Here is a 20039-nt window from a genome sequence, read left to right on the forward strand (position 1 = left end):
ATCTTCCTTCACAGATTTCACTGTAGAATCTACACTGCTCTTTTCATGTAAGGAAAGAGACACTTTTTATGGAGGTTGAACAGTTGCTTATTGTGTGCATGGTATTATTTGATGCACACATCTGGACTAGGGTTCTCCTTGTACTTGTCTTACACACAGACACAGTCATTTATGAAACTTAAGGTCAAACCCTTCGTTTCAGCTTGAGCCCCTCCTCTTGTCTTAGCCCCTGGCCATCAGTTCTGCAGAGCTAATCTTGTTCTCTACATAAGGCCTCATGCACAAGCACGTATTTTCATTCCGTGTCTGCTCCGTTTTTTTTGTGGACCGTTTACGGAACCATTCATTTCAATGGGTCCCCCCAAAAAAAAAATGGAAGTTACTCCGTGTGCATTCCGTTTCCGGATGTCCGTATTTCCGTTCCGCAAAAAAAATAGAACATGTCCTAATATTGTCCGCATCACGGACAAGGATAGGACTGTTCTATTAGGAGCCAGCTGTTCCATTCTGCAAAATACAGAATGCACACAGATGTCATCTGTATTTTTTGCGGACCGCAAAATACATACGGTCATGTGCATGAGGCCTAAGAGAAGGGAGAGGTTGTCAGGACTTGGGAGAATGAACAAAGTGCAGGAGAAAGACAGCTGGAGAGAGGAAATGGTTAAAGATCTCAGTCCTTCCTCTGCCCCCAAGGCAGAGTCTTTTTGATGTATGTGCTTGAGGCTGGCAGTGGATCAACTTGCTCTGTGTTTTATGTTTCTCTGTTCTGCCTCTTTTGTCTTGAGCAGGAGGAGGAGATTCTCCATCCCACCCAGCCAAGGTCTGTGACAGGATAGCACAGATGAAGTAGTGATCTCAGACTGAAAGTTCACTGCTTGGAGGTGCTGTGGAGAAGTTTAGCTGCTGAAGTTCTCAAGTGTAAACTTCCTCATGATCTGGGATCGCTGCACTCACAGGATACATCTCAGACCTCCATCAGCTGCAGTTCCTGGTAATGATGATTTACTATTTTTCTTACCTAACTGGATACATACATGTTATATCACGTTGAAACCTTCTCCATTCGGGGCTGAAGAGCTACTGTATGTGCTGAGCAATAACTCACTTTTGCTTTCTTTGCTCACTTTGAATATTAGTTGCCTGTGGTTTCATCCGAGGAAGTCATTATTATCAGGTGATCTAGCTTTAATGTTTGGTTAAGTAACAATTTAATAGTCTCATAATTGCTGTAATTTAGTCAAAAATTGATGTGGTTTTGCTGTCTCCATGTCTGCAGAAATTAGGAATGGAAGGCAAAAATGTGCATTCATTAGTTCCAACTGTGAACCATTCACGCTTTTTGTTTCTGGCTCTTTTGCAAGTTCTATAAAAATAATTCTTATGAATGAACCTGGAGGAATCATCCCTGTAAGTCCTCGTACACACCCGGGGCAGTCGGTATGATAGAACCACTGCCACACAAATAATACAGCACTATCATACACATTTTGATGTATGCATTTTGCAGGGTATTTAGCATTTAAAGAAACAGTTCCTAAAGATGTTTTTTGGAAATGCTTCTATTGAGAAGAACACGATAAAGCATGTAAAATATGTTAACGTGCATTTTCATATTATGGGAAAATTCCCTCTTCCCTCTAATATTTGACCATTGCCTCATATTAACTGTTCCCTTTAGGAAGGGGTTATCTAGAGAATAGTTTTGGGCAATTTGCATTATGTGTTGTTTTTTAGCTATTTTCTTCTTGTTTCTTTTCCTTTATGCATTAAAAGATACTAAGGTATGAAAAAGCATTAGATTACATTGTCAGTAGCTTCTTTGTTGGGGTTCAGACACATCAGGATCGTAGTAGATACCTTGTTTACCTCCTGCCTGAGGCTTTTGGCACTGGTGGCCAAGTATTACCTTTTTCCTTCGGTTGTATGCTTTTGTGAGATATAAGATGTGTTCTCAATGCAGCAGAGTTTAGTTTGTCATGAATGAATCATTTGCCACAACCGATGATTTTACAGTCTGTAACTTTACATAGTGCAGACAAACCTTCCACAGTACTTAAATCACTATGCACTCACAATACAACTTTCAATGGCAGATTCAGATCTGTACATTTCTCTCTATTAGGGCTCATCCACACGACCATATGTATTGTGCGGTCCGCAAAACACGGATCCGCAAAAAATACTTATGACATCCATGCGACATCCGTATTGCATCAGTTTTTTTGTGGATCCATTGTCCGCAAGAATAGGACACGTTCTATCTTTTTTGCTGAATTGCCATTTGGACATACGGAAACGGAATGCACATGGAGTAATTTTTCTTTTTTCTGCGGCCCATATGCAGAACCATTCACTTCAATCGGTATGCAAAAAACGGATAGGACTCCGTTTTTCGTATGTCCGCATACTCGTTCCGCAAAAAAGATAGAATATGTCTATTTGCGGACAAGGATAGGCATAGTTACAATGGAACCACCAAAAAAAAATGGATGCAATACAGATGTAACACGGACGTCATTTGTATTTTTTGCGGATCTATGTTTTCCGGACCGCAAAATACATACGATGAGCCCTTATACAGTATTTTTATACATAGTATGTATCATTGTATGGATTGTATAGTTATATAGGCTTGAAAAACATATGTTTTATTAATTATTTATGATGTATTATGTCTGGATTGTTTTGAAATGATCAACTGCTTGATGGATTGGTAGTGTTGTGAGCCCCATTGGGGACAGTGTAATGCTAATGTCTGTAAAGCGCTGTGGAATAAGTAGCACTATATAAGTGTGTGTGTGTATGTGTATGTGTGTGTATATATGTATATATATATATATATATATATATATATATATATATATATATATAGAATTAAAGCACCATTAATTCCATAGCGCTGTACAGAAGGAGAGAGGGCTTACAATCTACATGGTATGGGAGAAGGACACAGTAGGTGTATAATAAATAAATAGTATAGTGCATGTGTATATACAGTATAGTTTGTCCTACATTGTGGTGTGACCTGTATAGTAGAGTATTGCATGGTAACATTTATATACAGCATCAATATCATAGTAGAAAATAACACATTTTAATTAATAATGGCTTGTGAGAATTACATCTTTTATGGTAGCACATTGAGAAGAGAGTACCTGATTGTACCACATTCCATTTGTGTTCCAGACATGCTCATCCCATGGGGAGCTGCTTTCTCATACTACTTTGCTCTGGAGAGCTGCATATAAATAGCCATGTGAATACGGTTTAACCCAAAAAGAACGTGTTTCCCAGAGTCACAATCCAAATATTTAGTTTGTGCTTTACAATGCAGTCTTCAGGAGAGGGCAAAGGAGAGCAATAAAATAGCTATAACGTGTTCCCTGTGGGATTTTTCATACTAGAGCACCCTTGGTCTTTCCTGTTGTGGGATTTGGTTTAACTGTGACCCATACAGTATATAGCACAAGGCAGGCTGTATGTAGACGTGTAGGATTTACAAGTGGATTATATATGAAACATAAATATTTACATCCATTTAAATAGCTTTGCTTATAAACAGGAGTTTACTGTAACAGAAATATTGAAAACAACTACTACTCTGAGTGCTAGCATTGTGGTTCCCATCATTTATTCCACAGTTCTGTCGACATGCTTTTACTCGCTTAGCCCAATATCTCCAGTGGACCACACCATCTAATTGCTCTATTAAACATTTCATGGTAAAGTGATTGACCAACTGGAGTGATATGAATGTTGTTGACTTTGCAAAATGTTAAGCTGAGCTCATCATGGGTTAAAAACAAAGATGTGTGTGTGTCTACTAAAGTTCTAAAGTCAAACATGCATAAATAAGGATATTCTAAGGACAAGCTTTCTTCATTTTAGGCCAACTCTTGAACTGCTATGCATATACCGTAGCAAGACCATATATTCACTGTAAAAGATTCATGTGCAAAGCCAAACATACCATCCACACAGAGCTCTTGACTTTGGAACTGAACTACAATGAAATTTCTCTTAAACAGTGTCAAAACTCTCTATCTGGACACTGCTTGCAGCAATTTTGGAGTTCTAGAAAATCCCATTTGAGTATCTTGTGTTATGTGCTGCATCCAAATGAATTTCCTTATCCCCATGGTTATAAAGTTACTAGTGAAATAAGGAAAGTTCAAACAGGGTACTTTCTGCACATGGTTATTAGTCAAATTATACACCAGTGTTGTCACTGCCTCAGAGCTGATCCCTTCATCAGTTTGTGTAATGCTCATGAATGAAGTGATTAATTGTAACCCCATAAATGTTGAGCTTCAATACACTAATTGCTCTCCACAGTCAGGTCCTTGGCGAACAACATTTAACCTTGTGTAAAGTTCAGTGTCTTGCTGAAGTACCTTATATGCCCCATCATTAGTGTTATCTAAGTGCTCTCCGACTGGGATATAACTAATGCTAATGTAAAATGTTTTATACCAGTAATTATTATATACCTCTTGACATTGACATAATATAATTGTGTTATTGTGAATTCTCTCTACAGTTTCAGTAGTAATATTGCACTTCAGGGCTATTTGTGGATACACAAATGCCGGACATAAGACACAGATAATGAACCTGATGGTGAAAGGATTTCATACTACAGGCAATCATCAATCCCACAATTTCTTCCATGGAAGCTTCTATTGAACACTTTTTAGTGTCAATGTGAAACTGAAATGCATTAAACATTTGCAAGATTTACTTAGACAAAATGTCAGGGAGATGTATCTTTAAATCACTATCACAGCCATACACTGTAAACAGATGTCAGAGAAATGATATGTGATTGATTGGGGTTAATCCGGTAAAGTGGTCTCAAACAGAACTAGGGCAAATCAGGGTAAGTGCGGGAATGTTCTATTTCTCATATCTTCTCACTGTTATTACAGCAAAAAGTGGATGTCTCTTCACAATAACGTCTTTTCATACAGTATGTCGTATTATGGCATATGGACATCATCAGAGAGCTCAGAACCCCTCTTTATGAGCCAGAACATGGAGTAGCATTCACAGGCCATTTGAATAGACAGGACTTTAATATTACATTTCAGATATTAATCTGAAAAGTGAGACAAACTTTGAGTCTGCAACTCATTATAAGATCTGATGTAGTAGTGCACAGAGTTCCTACAGTTGTGCCTCAACACAACACCGTGTTCCCTCTTGAAGCATTGCCATATAATACATCATGTGGACATATCACCTCTTTCTCATGAATTCTGTACAATTCTATGAAAACAAAACAACTGTGTCACTCCGTATAACATTGTAGGCACAGTATAGGCCTAAAACTGGTTATATGTGACATGTTCTAGAGCCATACAACATGGATCTGCAATAAGGCTATGTGTATGAGCACTAAAGGACATGGTAAATGTCTCTGTATAATAAACAGTTTTTGACGACAGGAGCAGCAATGGCGATTAACTATTTGTCTGCATACACTTGTTTCAGGAATAGAAGTGATTGTATGACAGAAGCAATGTACATATTACTGATTTACATGGGAGCATGTACTATTATTTCAACAATTCAAAAAGAAATCTATAGAAAATTACTTTGTATGACTTTTCTCTATACCTTTTTTTTAAAATCTATTTTATATTATGTATACAATATGTATCTAGTTTATAGTAAGGTAAACTAAACACAAATTACAGACAAATAAAGGGTTTAGAAAACCTTGATGCTTGTAGCCATGTGTATATAACAATACTGTATTTTCTGTTCCAGGTACGAAGTAAGAGTTTCCCTACAAGTGATTCTCTGTGTGCTTGGGGACAATAAAGAGACATGGGCTCTGTTATCCTGAGAGTCATTGTGCTGCTGGCATTAACCGGACTTGCTATCAGTAATAATTATGGAGATTACATCCATAATCAGACTGACACCTCTGCTAAAAACAGGACCTTTCTTGACCGTTCAATGAGACAAAACGGTACCATTCTCTTATGCCCTGAGAGGATTAAAATCAGCTACGTCTTCAAGTACATAAACACTACCTTATCCTGTGTTATTTTCATCATTGGGATGGTTGGGAATGCAACTCTTCTGAGAATAATCTACCAGAATAAGTGCATGAGGAATGGACCAAATGCTCTGATAGCCAGCCTGGCACTTGGAGACCTTATCTACATTGTCATTGACATTCCCATTGTTGTGTTTAAGGTAAGATAAATTTTATCTTCCTTCAAGCTGCCTTGCCTGCTCCTAAAGTGTCACTTAATAGAATTGGAAATGTTGCTATGCTAAATATTTTTTTAACTGCAGAATCCCTCCTAGGTGTCAAACACAGACAACTGTCACAGTTTCTCCTTCCAGTACCAGTGTAGGACTAACCCACCAGAGGATCCTAAAGTCCCCCATACAAATTCATTTATTGTTGGCCTAACCCAAGCTGCTCCAGAAGAGTCTGGCAGTGGATTTCTCATTACTGAAAACATACAAGTTTTCTCGTCACTGACTGACATCCAGAGGGTTGGTTTTATCCAGCACTTATACTGTACACATCACCACACCTACTAAACCGTATTGCAATGATGACAAAAATGATTTAAAAGTGGACATGCATCTGTCCTGTGTACACAGAGGTTGAGCCTCAGAATTATTTCCTATAACAGGCAAAGGGACTTCAGTCCAATCCTATCTTGTTCTGTCTTGTTACTGTTAACAGTCTTATTTTAACTGGTATTCATCACCTGATCACTGCAGATCCCATGTGATCATTGAGGAAGGTGCATCTGGCAATGTAGTGTTACATGGCAGCCATTCAAGTGAACAAATGGTCACATAATTCACAGTAGGAGCCACTCTGACAGAGCAGCTGAACAGGGCACCCCTTCTATATGGTGTCAGTATGCTTTAATAGGGCATATTGATATAGGTTGTCTTCATGGGATAATCCTTTTACACAAGAAGTGTCCTGTGGCACTTACAAATGCCCCCAACAGTAACACAAACCAAGCCTAAACTCAAGTTAATCTACTTTCAACTGCCAATTTGAATGAAGGGAAAACTGGACAGAACCCTTCAATGGTCTTTAAACGGGTTGTTCCAAGATTTTAATTTATTTAAATTTACAGAATAGCTGATAAATGTCTGATAAGTGCGGGTACATACACTGGGATATTCACCTTTCCAATTCTCAATGGAACTGCTGGAGATTAGCCAAAAGCTGGCTAATAGCCTTGAATAGAACAATTGGCATTGTACTCATATGGTGAGGGCATAGGACTCATGTTCTTGTATTAGGGGGGCACCTAGCAATCAGATCTCAACGTAGAGAGTCAGACACCAAACCCTTATCCTGTAGATAGGGAATAAGTCTACATGTGAGGACAATACATTTTTAACTGCTCTGCTGGAAAGTAGTACTACTAGACTGTCACCTTTTAGATTATATACATATGTTAGTGAGAAAAACTAAGTTTTTTTTACTGTGAAGTTAAATTTATAATTCAATGGTGAAGTGATTTGTTTCATTGCCTACATTTACCGTATTTTTTTGTCCTACAAGACGCACCTAGGTTTTTGAGGAGGAAAATAATAAAAAAAAAAATTTTAACCAAAAGGTGTGCTATTGGTGGGTTTTGAACTAATGGTGGTCTGTGGATGACACTGTTATGGAGGGGATCTATGGATGACGCACTGTTATGGGGGGATCTGTGGATGGCACTGTTATGGGGGGGATCTGTGGATGGCACTGTTATGGGGGGATCTGTGGATGGAACTGTTATGGGGGGATCTGTGGATGGAACTGTTATGGGGGATCTGTGGATGGAACTGTTATGGGGGGATCTGTGGATGGAACTGTTATGGGGGATCTGTGGATGGAACTGTTATGGGGGGGATCTGTGGATGACACTGTTATGGAGGGGATCTGTATATGACACATATATAGCATAAGATGCTATATATGTATGTGTCATCCACAGATTCCCCCCCCCCCCATAACACTGTCCTTGTGTAAATAGTGACCCCCCAATACAGGGGGTGGAGGCCGGCAACTTGTGTTGGAATCTCCGCCGGACCCGGTGCAGTCACTGTTCTCTATTACATCGGGCCCCGCTCACAGCAATATTTGTTAAGTGAAGTTATGGGTAAAGCTTTGTTAAGGTATAGCAGTCCTCTGCAGCAGTAAGGCACGTAGTACTCACTATGATACTCCTGTAACATCACTTACTCCGGGGAGAAGCATGCACGTGAGGAAGTGAGTGACCGGCCAGCCTGCCAGCTACAGGTGTTTCATAGTGAGTACTATGTGTGCTACTGCTGCAGAGGATTGCTATACCTTAACAAAGCTTTACCCATGACTTCACTATACTGCGGGGCCCAGTGTAATAGAGAACAGTGACTGCACCGGGCCCAGCTGCGATTCCAACACAAGTTGCTGGCCTCCAGCCCCTCCTCCCTCCCCGCTGATACATCGCAGGCCGAGCTGTGCAGCATCGCGGCCGGCGATGTATCAGTGCAAAGTAAAAATGGCAGCATTTGCCCCATAAGACGCACTGCCATCCCCCCCCCCCCCCCCCCCCCACACACACACTTTTGGTGCGTCTAATAGGCCGAAAAATACGGTACATAGACTAGCACTTCAGATTAAGTGTCATTTAATGTCATATGTTTAAAGGTACACTTGCATTTTAGTGTTGTAACTTATGTTAGAACCTTTTTATCAACAGTAAGTTCAGAAAGTCTTCTGATCCTTTCACTTTTTCACATTTTGTTATGTTGCAGCTTTGTGCTAAAATAAAAATAAAAAAGGTTTTCCCCATCAATCTGTACTCAATGCCCCTTAATTTATAAAAAGAAAACCGAATTTTAGAAATGTTTGCAAATTTATCAAAAAGGAAAAAAGAAAAAAAGGACTCTCTGACTGTGAGAAACAATATTCTCTGGTGTCATGAAACCAAGATTTAACTTTTTGGCCTCAGTTCTAAGCATCATATTTGGAGGAAACCAGGCACTGAACAATACCATGCCTACAGTATAGCATAGTGGTGGTAGCATGGTCTTGTGGGGTTGTTTTTCAGCAGCTGGGACAGGGTAACTGGTCAGAGTTTAGAGAAAGCTGAATGGAGCAAAGTACAGATATATTCTTAATGCAAACCTGATCCAGAGTGCTCTCGACCTCAAACTGTGCCAAAGGTTTACTTTTAAACAAGACAGTGACCTTAAGCACACAAAGACGACAACACATGAGTGGCTTCGGGAAAACTCTGTGAGTGTCCATGAGTGTACCAGCGAGAGCCCTGTCTTTAAACAAATCGAACATCTCTGGAGACCCCTGAAATTACTGTCCACTGATGGTCCCCATCCAACTTGAGAAAATCTGCAGAGAAGAATGGCACAAAATCCGCAAATTCAGGTGTGCAAACCTTGTGGCATCATACCCAAGAAGAATGGAGGCTGTAATCACTACCAAAGGTGCTTCAACTATTGATTTATATCAATGCAAGATTTAACTTTTTACTTTTTAATAAATTAGCACTTTGTCATTATGGGGTATTGAGTGCAGATTGATGCGGAATAATAGGAAAAAAGTGAAAAGGTCTGAAAACTTTCCGAATGCACTGTATATTTCTCTGCTTTTATGTAACGTCTAATGAATAAAAAAATAAAAATGCTGATAAAAATCATCTTTGACTCTCATGAGGGCAGAAAGTGGAACAGATACAATCTACTATGACTGCTAAAAGCAAACAGTATCTGTGGATCTCATAGAAATAAAAGTGCTAGCCATGTTTTGTCTCCAAAAGTGGAGAGATCCTTAAGATTACCTAAAGATGAGGTGAAGGTGCAGCCATCTGTTGAAGTACGATCTTGCACAGGAAAGAAGAAATGACTTTAGAAAAAAATGATTATTACACACAAAAAAAGAGTGGTGATTTCCATGAATTACTATAGACACTGTTATACCTCCGGAGCAGAGAAATACGCTTAAAGTGGTTCTCAACTGTTCTAGAGAAATGGTCTATTAAAGGCTGCTGATAGTTTTTTTGGTGGAGGTAAAGATGATGAGGGGATTATGTGACTTAAATCAATGTGTATACCTTTCAGTTGTAATTAGTTTCAATTATAAGTCATTTCTCTTTGTACAGCTCAGCAGTATAACAACAATAATGACAGTGATAGGCTATGTGGAAGAGAACATACATTAAGTTTACATTCCTGACTGCAGCAGAATGGGAGCAGTAGTATTAAATACGTCATTCACGTACTGTCCCATCTCTCTTTCTGTAAGAGTGCAATCAGATTGTTTATAGTAATCATGGTGTTGGCCACAGCAATATCAGTTCACATCTGAGTATATGACAACACATCATGTCAGTATAAGAGGTCCAGGGGGTCACATCTGTATGAGGTTAACATTCACCTAACATATGGAGATGATTTTCACAGGGCATCAGCTGAAATGTCAGACTCAGATTTATTACAACCACTCATCTTCAGGAACGTTCTCTATTTTGCTATTATTTAGCAACATATAATATTTATGATCATTTCTAATATCTAAACTATGTTGTTGCCAACATTGAATCCCTTGCCTACCTTAGTGAGTTCATGTATCTACAGTATATGATTACTGAAAGTTATAGAAGGGAAAACTTTCACAGGTTGATGTTATATCACCTAGACACATTCAGTTAGAATCCAGTCAACACAAAGAGCATATGTGTATCACAATCAAAGGATACTTTACGTCAGTTCTTACTTTATTAGACTATTAGAATGTTTGAAAGGTAAAGCATTATTATAACAATTGTACAAGGGTATTACAAGACAATTGACCAAAGTTTTATGGTTTCTTTCATTAGTTCTCCATCTCCAAGGCAATGCATAAGCCAAACCATGAAATAGCTTTATGATAGCTTAGAGTAGGTTCACACCGCTGGATCCTACTGGGATCCTACAAATTTACAACATAAATGCCGGCATCTTGCCAAACAAATTCGACTGCATGCAGCTGTATTTTTCCATCAGAATGGCCGAATTTATGTCGGAAACCCACTGGATTTCCATCGGATCCTTTTATTATGAATGGGGATCTGGTGGTCTTGCACAGTGTCCGGCTATGCAAGATATGGGAACTCTGGTAGCCTGCTCCTCTGCTGGAACTACCAGTTACCTGTCGCCAATGTGAACTTATCCTTACACAATGAACTGTACATGTACATACATCTAACTTGTATACATTAGTACACCCACATAGTCATTCTTCATAATACATTATACTAAACTTCATGGAGCAGACAACGGGTATTTCAATCAACACAAATAGGTATAAAAGTATTAGTAATAAGATGCTTTACAGTAGGTTTTCAATATATAAAACCAGTTACAAAATAGGATATGCTCAAAAAATTCAGCACTCGGAGGCTGGTCTTGTTTTGAACGCAGTCGGAAAACATAACTGAATGCTTAGCAATGATTAGTCCAACGTACATATACTGTGATTTAATTGGTAATGAATGGAAGCAGCATTCATAAAAACAAATAGTTAACATGTTAAAACTATAATTCTTCTTTCTTCATAGGGTACTAGGTAATGGATTAAATGTGTGGACCATTTACCAGAATCCCTAGAAAAAGCTGTGAGCCACTATGATAATTTCACATAGGTTCACATTGTTGCTTTATAGCCACAGGGATTGTTTTCATTAGTTTCCAACCCTAGTCATTGACAGAGGGCCCATTTGATTGAGGAAGTTCTCTTGAACTCGTTACAAGTGGTAGGTCAGATATCATTACTAGCAAACTTGAAGATCACATTCTATGGCATGTTACATACAATGCAGGACCTGTTGTTTAATTTTCAACAAGACTACACGACTCTTTGCCCAGTGACATCTAGTTTGCAGTCTTTTCTGATTCATCTCATTCTCACTCAGAATTTCAGATTTTTATTCTAGTTCCAGAACTTAAACATAAAGACACCTTAAAAGGTTATCACGGCTTTTTATATGTTTTTAAACTTCCTACATGGATAGAGGCCACGTGTGCCAGTGCCCCTGGTCACGTGACCCCCTGTCCATGGCAGCAGTTTAAAAGTAAGGACCAAAAGCAAAGTGAAGGGAGTGGTCTGAAGGAGGTAGAACTGAGCAACAGGGAGTAGATATTTATGCTTGACTCCACAGATCCAGCAGAGAGGGGGAAGAATTTTAAAACTTTTAAAAAGCTGGAATAACACTTAAAGCTCATCAATCATGGAACTTTTTTGCCCTGATAGAAAACGATTCAAGCATACACTAATTGTATGCTTAAAATAATGCAAATAAGTATTTTTAGCCAAAATGTAGATTTCTGGTAAATTGGTTTACTAAATTGTTCCATGGGCAGTTTAAGACTACATTTATCTGAGCGGTCAAAGTACTTGCAGGTTTCCAGAAACTATTTCTACTGTATAGTAAGCTTATATATCACCAACCCTCTGCTGTAAATGAGGACCTGTTTGCAATCAACATGTGAGAGGTCCTAACTGCTGGATCTCAAAAGATGTGACTTTTTTTATTACATATGAAAGTCACTTTTTGTAAACCTGGAGAAAAATATGCACTGATCAGCCATAACATTGTGCAGAGCCCCTTCATGCTGCTACCAGAGCTTTTATCCAACCAGATATGGACTCCACAAGACCCGCAGTATCTAGCACCAAGATGTTAGCAGCAGATCTTTGAATTCCTATAAATTGTAAGATGGGGCATCCATGAATTTGACTTGTTTTTGTAGCACATGCCACAGATCCTCAATCGGATTGAGATCTGGAGAATTTGAAGTCAAAGTCAACAATTTCAATACTTTAACATGTATGTGAAGATTCTTGTTTATCCCAGTCATGGTATATCAGTAGTAATAAGTTATAGCACCTGGACTTGTATTAACCTCTTCAGCATTGTGTGCTGCAGTAGCTATTTTGTAAGGTAGCCCTTGCTCCCAGGATGCATCAGTGAACCCTGGGCACCCATGACCCTGGTTTGGTTTACTGGTCATCAAATCTTGGACCTATGGCTGATTGGTATACAATAGCTTTAAGTTGGGCAGCACTGTCCAAATAAAAAACATAAAAATAGGGTAAAATATATGATAACATTATCTATTGTATATGTAAGGAGGGAGTGTACCCAGTATTAATTTAAATCTTACCAAAGGTGTAACTTGAAGCTTCTTCGCATTACTTTTTAAATCCTTGGTGCACAAGTCCCTGCCCATGGTGGCTCTTTGACCACCAGATATTTTGCAAAAAGAGGTTACATCCTCTTGATAAATTAAATCATGAAATTATGCATGGGTCATACAGCTACAAACTGTATCTCTCAGATTAGCAAAAAAAAATGACATAAAGAGTGATTGGCATGCCACTTATAAAGCTTATACAAAGCTTTCAATTAGTGTCTATGGACAGAAGAACATCATACTTAGGCAATGTTTACATAGGCCAAGACCCAACAACACAAAAGTTTCCATCAGGTTGGTATGCTGACATATACATTTCTTCTTAAAATATAGGAAATACTATACAGTGAGCTACCTCTTTTTTTAGCATTGGGGCCTATGGGCAATATATGCCACTGTAGGCCACTATACAGCACCATGCATTGGAACCTTCCTTTTGGAGGTGTAACACGGAATATACCTGATGTACACTTCTGATGGAAAGCTCAGATATGATGTGAACAGAAAATTAGACTGCACGCTCAACTGTGAGAAATATTAGGTCTGTATTATAGGTTTTTAGTAACAGGATCTAAATTAAAATTTTCCCACCCCCTGACAGCAAACAAATATCTTAATATTAGAAAGATAGTTAAACTAATGTCTCTCTCATAACACTCTGATAGCAAGGGATCCCTCTGCCATGCCCCTACGCTCAGATGGGTAGAGCTGACAGAATTGGCTAAGAAAAGATGCCATCCAAAGAGAAATTCTTCACTCTACAACTGCATATGCAAAGAGGTCGCAAAGACAGACAAACCCCTTATACATCAATGAAACCTTTGAAAATAAAAGAACTATTGTCTGGACTATGAGTGAGTGGGCATTACTCACAATTTGCAAAGATAAAATGACTTTCCTGTATTGAATATATGTATTATGTGTCCATTACATAGTTGACATATTCGGCTAAAGTTTATCTGTGTGAGTACTAGTATGTATTCTCATGTTTGATCTGTGAAAACTTCTATTAACTATCTTGTGACTCAAAATACCATGCCATAGGACTGTGACACCAAGACCTATGAGAATGAGACACTTTTGTTGAGACTTTGTTAACCCAACTTCCCTACTCTATGAACAGTGAATAACATATGTCCACGAGGGAGAGAGAAATCACAGACCTTTAAATTGACCATTATCTCACATTTCAATTTATAATTTAGGTATGACAATAGTAAAATGCAGTACTTTGGCTTTGTTAAAGGGAACCTGTCAACTTTATTCTGACCTCACTGTGGGCAGCATAAAATAGTGACAGAAATGCTGATTTCGGCGATGTGTCACTCATGAGCTAAAAGTAAGTGGTTGCTGAGAACCAGCATCACAATCATTACAGCCCAGGCCTGGAAAAGAGTCAAATCTACCTGAGAAGAGTCCTGTTTATTCATACTCTCTTGCTCTCCTCCCACCTGCTGATGATTGGCAGTTCTCTGCTAGAGAGAAAGGGAGAAAACTCGGTATAAGCCTGTCAGTCATCAGCAGGTGGGCAGGGAGAGCAGGAATTCATGAATAACCAGGACTCTTCTCAGGTGGCCGTGACTCTTTTCCAGGCCCAGTCTGCAATGATTGTGATGTTGGTTCTCGGCAACCACTTACTTTTAAGTTATAAATGACAGACCGCTGAAATCAATTCACCTGACTCTAATTTATTCTGCCAGTAGTATGGGCAGCATAAAGTTGATGACAGATTCCCTTCAGGGCATGTATTGTAGAAAGTGATAATACACTCAGATAACCTAAAAAATTTGCTTGGAAAATCTGTGGTAACTGCTAATGGTCTTTTTCAATAGCTTTCTTCTAACTATAAAGTATGCATGCGCTCTTTAGGATCACATTGGTTTCCTCCGAAGTTATTCACATTAGCCAGAAAATTGATTCTGGCTAACTGACTTTCCATTTAATTGATCATGTATATACTGTAAAAGGTATGTTTCTCAAAGGGATTACGGAAATTATACTTGGGGGGAGAAATGAGAAAAATGGATGTTATTCATAAATCACTACAATGATGTTATTAATATAATGGATGGATAGAAGGATAAGAGTAGAAATATTTACATTTCTTTTTTTTATTTCTCTTTTTTTCCATCATGATTTAATACAATAGAAGATAGATTAAATACATTAGTCCCCCAATATTCAATGGCCTCAGGATACAATATTTTTAACTTAAGATGGCCCAGGAAAGACCCTTTTAGGTTGAAACAAAACTCAACATAAATTGTCTCAGGCTCAGGTCCAACCAATCGACATGGCCATTTGTCTATTACAACAACTGTATTGATTGTCTAGTAGAGCCTCTTTACAGTACAATGCAGTAGTACAGGCTGTACTGTCATTTGTAGCTGCTCCTTTGCATGTTTGCATTATTTTTTCTGGCACATTGGCCCATATTTGCCATTGTATGTGCTACAAAAATATGTCTACAAAAGGGTACAGTCTGGCATGTCTAGGGTTTTTACACATTTTCCTGACATGCACGATAAGGAAGGGAGCTTCATGGGGAAGAGTGGAGCCTAAGATGCGCCATTCGCATCAAAATTGCACCACAATTCTGGCATAGAATTGTCTCAAAGTAAGCCGACTAATAAAGTCAGAGAAAAGTCTCTATCCCTGCACCACATGTATGGTCCAGCAGGACTGTTTATTTTTAGGCCATCTATACTATTAGTAAATCTGGGCCATTGTGTGCACTTTACAGGACCCTGGCGAAACTATTGTCCTCATCAAATAAAGTGATTTCCTGCTTCCAGCATCTATTCTTACCCATTATGTAAGGGCTTGCTCTTTTTGTCTTGGTCATCTGCTTATTTTCCTTAAATCTTATTTCTTTTTTTATCTTGGATGACATTTTGGGGCTTTGGAACCTGTTATCAGTTCCATAGGGTTATGGATTAAAGTTACGATGATTTCAACATGTAATGGTTGTACTGGAACCAATTAATATTGTAACTTGAGGGACCACGATAGATAGATAGATAGATAGATAGATAGATAGATAGATAGATAGAATTATCTATCTATTGAATATACTTTTAATGTTTTATAAATAACAGCTTACCATCTTTTCTTGCTCCTCTATTAGCATTTAAACTCAGAATACTCAGTACAACTACTGTGTTCAGGCACAACAATATGTCATCAGTGGGCAAAGCTTCTAAAATAGCTCCCTGTGCAAAATCAGCTAGTTCTATATACAGGCAAACCAATGAAATATCTCACAATCTGAGTATAGCTATCTCGTCTTTTCTCCCTTACTTGCACATACCAGTCTTAATAAGAAGTGTGCAGAAGTAAGATGCCCTAAATTTCCTAAGAGGCCTGCACTAATTCCAGTAAAAAATGTTGTACTTCTTCTGGCAGCCCATGTGGCACAAAAGCAAATCTACATGAACACAGCAACACTCTGGTATAAATTTGCAATGAAATTTATGCCAGTCATTGGTGTGAATTATAGTAAATCTGTTGGGCCATGGAAGGTCATGTTCCTCCTGGTAGGCCACTGGTCCTCACACAGAGCACTCTTCTACAATACATGCATACTGCCTGTATCTTACTAATTGTTTGACTGACCAGCTCTGGTCTATGCCCTGACTTATAACATGATTTGCATGTGTTATGAGACCTCACATTTGAATTTGTACCATTTCAAGATCTCAGGCATACTCATATTAAAGGTAGCAGACACCTTCCATCTTTCTCTTTCTCCATAAGTTCATTGTTGTTGAATGTTGATTTAATATTAGCTAAATTGTTATATGTGATAGATGTTTAGTTCTTACAAGATACTTCACAGCTTTACATACTTGTCTAATCAATCGAATACTCAATTTTTGACAATAATACTGTATCACCGCTTACTTATTGTAATTGTATAAACTATTTTCTTGTTATAAAACCGTTAATAAACACATAATTTTAAATAATTTTTATATATTTTAAAGAAAGAAAAGCCACAAGAGCAGTATACAGTTGAAAAATGCCGAATGCATTGCATGCAGAAATGAATGATCTTCTTAAGTGTAACTGCCATTCTATTTTTATTTTTGTAATGTATAGGGGCAGTGATGCTGACCATTTTTGTAATATACTTTAATTACTGAAATAATACATTTCTCTTAGAAAAATAGCTCTAAAGTGGCCCATTTTGAGCCTTAGCAATGCTCCTCTGTCTTCTGTTTACATAACTGAGGAGACTTGCTCAACATTGACTGTGTTATGTAAACAGAAGACAGAGGAGCATTAGGCTCAAAATGGGACACTTTAGAGCTATTTTTCTAATAGAAATGTATGATTTCAGTAATTAAAGTATATTACAAAAATGGTCAGTATCACTGCCCCTACACATTACACAAATAAAAATAGAATGTCAGTTACACTTTGAGGAAAAAATCTACAGAAAACACTCCACTTCTACCTACTTCAAAGACTTATCTATAAAGCTTCTAATTACACTGAACAAAAATATAAACGCAACACTTTCGGTTTTGCTCCCATTTTGCATGAGCTGAACTCAAAGATCTGAACCATTTTCTACATACACAAAAGACCCATTACTCTCAAATATTGTTCACAAATCTGTCCAAATCTGTGTTAGTGAGCACTTCTCAGAGTGGCCTTTTATTGTGGGCAGTCTAAGGCACACCTGTGCAATATTCATGCTGTCTAATCAGCACCTTGATATTCCACACCTGTGAGGTTGGATGGATTATCTCGGCAAAGGAGAAGTGCTCACTAAGGCCTCATGCACATGACAGTTGTTTTTTGCTTTCGCAAATTGTGCGTCCACAATCCGTTTCTTTTCCACAGATCCCTTGTAATAAATGCCTATCCTTGTCCGCAAATGTGAAAAAAGTAGGACATGCACTATTTTTTTTGCTGAAGGGAAACACGGACAACGGACGCGGAACACAAACGGATGAACTATCAGCATTTTTTTGCTGACCCGGTGAAATGAATGGGTCCCAATCCTATCCGCAGAAAAAACGGAACGGAGGCCGAGAAAAACAACTGTCGTGTGCATGAGGCCTTACACAGATTTAGACAGATTTGTAAACCTATTTGAGAGTAATGGGTCTTTTGTGTGTGTAGAAAATGTTTCAGATCTTTGAGTTCAGCTCATGCAAAATGGGAGCAAAACCAAAAGTGTTGCATTTATATTTTTGTTCAGTGTATAAAGCCTTTACTTTTTGATAAAATGTTTTTTGTTTTCCATCATAAAATTAAAGATAAAGTTTTAATAGTATCTGGAAATGACATTACTTAGTGACTGACATACCATATTACTCAACAAAGAAAGTTGAGAAGTTAGAAATCATATTTTATGTGCACATTTAGACCATACAACCAGGGATATGAAACGTCTTATTTATTAATTACTTATAAATTGAAAATTCCTCCATAAGCGTGAGTAGACTGTTCTAGTAAGTCTTTGTATGGGCTGTCGTTTATCTTGGTTGAGACATCATGTATACATATATTGAAGTGCCTTTAAAATGTCCACTCTTCCCCATTCTTCTTTCATCATCTCAGTGGCAGAGGTTATTGTGACTTCAGATTTTCTCTCTGACGCTATTAACTATGACATGGAAACGTAAGCAGTTCCTTCAGTTGGCGGTATAGGGCTAGGCTATGCAGAGTATTGTGCATACTTGTACATAGTAAAATACACAAACTTCTTTCTTCATGTGGCTGTGCAAAAACAAATATAGCTATCCTGAGAGATTTCATCATGTATACATTGCATGTATATATCCATCTGATGTAGAGTTTTATCCTGACTAATCTTTCTTTAAGTATTTACTTGACGAAATATTAGCCCCAGACATCAGCTCGGGGCACTCTGCAGTCCCATGTTGTAATAACAGGATCACTCACGAAGCCCCTTTACAACAAGCAGGATCATTCTTGTGTGATAACTGTTAATTCTGTATTAAACACAAGAACAATTACCTTTTGGGCTAAAGACGTATTTGGCAGAACAAATGACCTCATGTCTATTGCTGTGAAATGAATAGTTATGATATGCAGACAAGTGTTCTTGTCATACATTCCTAATAGGGATACTTGCAGGAATTGAACTTTGATGAATCCCAGCCACTGCCTTTAAACATGGCTTATAACATATTTGTACAGTAACATGATATTACCAGCTTTTTATTGTGCTCTTAGAGAATGGGGGGGGGGGGGGGGCTTTTCCTATTAACCCCTAAATGATAACTTATTATAATGTACAATATCAGGACACTGTTAGAAGTCCTGTGACAAATGAAATCTAGTATAAGTATAGTCGCCCATACACATAAAACATCTGCAGCTTCCATCATTATGCATGTTCATTTCTAGTACTCGTTTCACACTAGCAGCAGGGGACTCTGGCAGGCTGTTCCAGCGGGTGAACAGCCTGTCGGATCTGTCCTGCCGCTAGTTCACGTGTGCCCCCGGACTGCTGCTCCGTCCCCATTGACTATAATGGTGATGGGGGCGGAGTTCCGGTAGCAGCACGGCAGCGCACGCCGAGAGGCGGCCGGACTCCTCTGAGCATATGCTGCCGCCGTAACTCCGCCCCCGACAGGCTGTTAACCCGCCGGAACAGCCTGCCGGAGTCCCCTGCCGCTAGTGTGAAAGTACTTTGAGACTAATATGAATGATGAGCGTCTTTTCCTACAATTGACTTGATCAGTAGAATAGAGGTCCAAAGCCTTCTGTTTCTCCTCACTGACTGCAGTGAGGAAATCCTTGGAAGTGGAAACAGTCAAGCTGCTCCATTCAAAGTCTATGAG

The 20039-nt window shown here is 38.6% G+C and overlaps 1 protein-coding gene across 1 annotated transcript in view; it reads left to right on the plus strand.

The window, feature by feature from the left end:
• Positions 1 to 822: 822 nt before the first annotated feature.
• The window catches only part of EDNRA (endothelin receptor type A), a 65984-nt gene continuing 46767 nt past the window's right edge, over positions 823 to 20039 (plus strand). The window contains exons 1-2 of the mRNA XM_040418522.1: positions 823 to 994; positions 5776 to 6210. Coding sequence (XP_040274456.1) covers positions 5836 to 6210 — 375 coding nt within the window. The 5' untranslated portion in view covers positions 823 to 994; positions 5776 to 5835. The remainder of the gene's footprint in view (positions 995 to 5775; positions 6211 to 20039) is intronic.

This window comes from Bufo bufo, chromosome 2 (assembly GCF_905171765.1).
Source record: "Bufo bufo chromosome 2, aBufBuf1.1, whole genome shotgun sequence".
Classification (NCBI taxonomy): domain Eukaryota; kingdom Metazoa; phylum Chordata; class Amphibia; order Anura; family Bufonidae; genus Bufo; species Bufo bufo.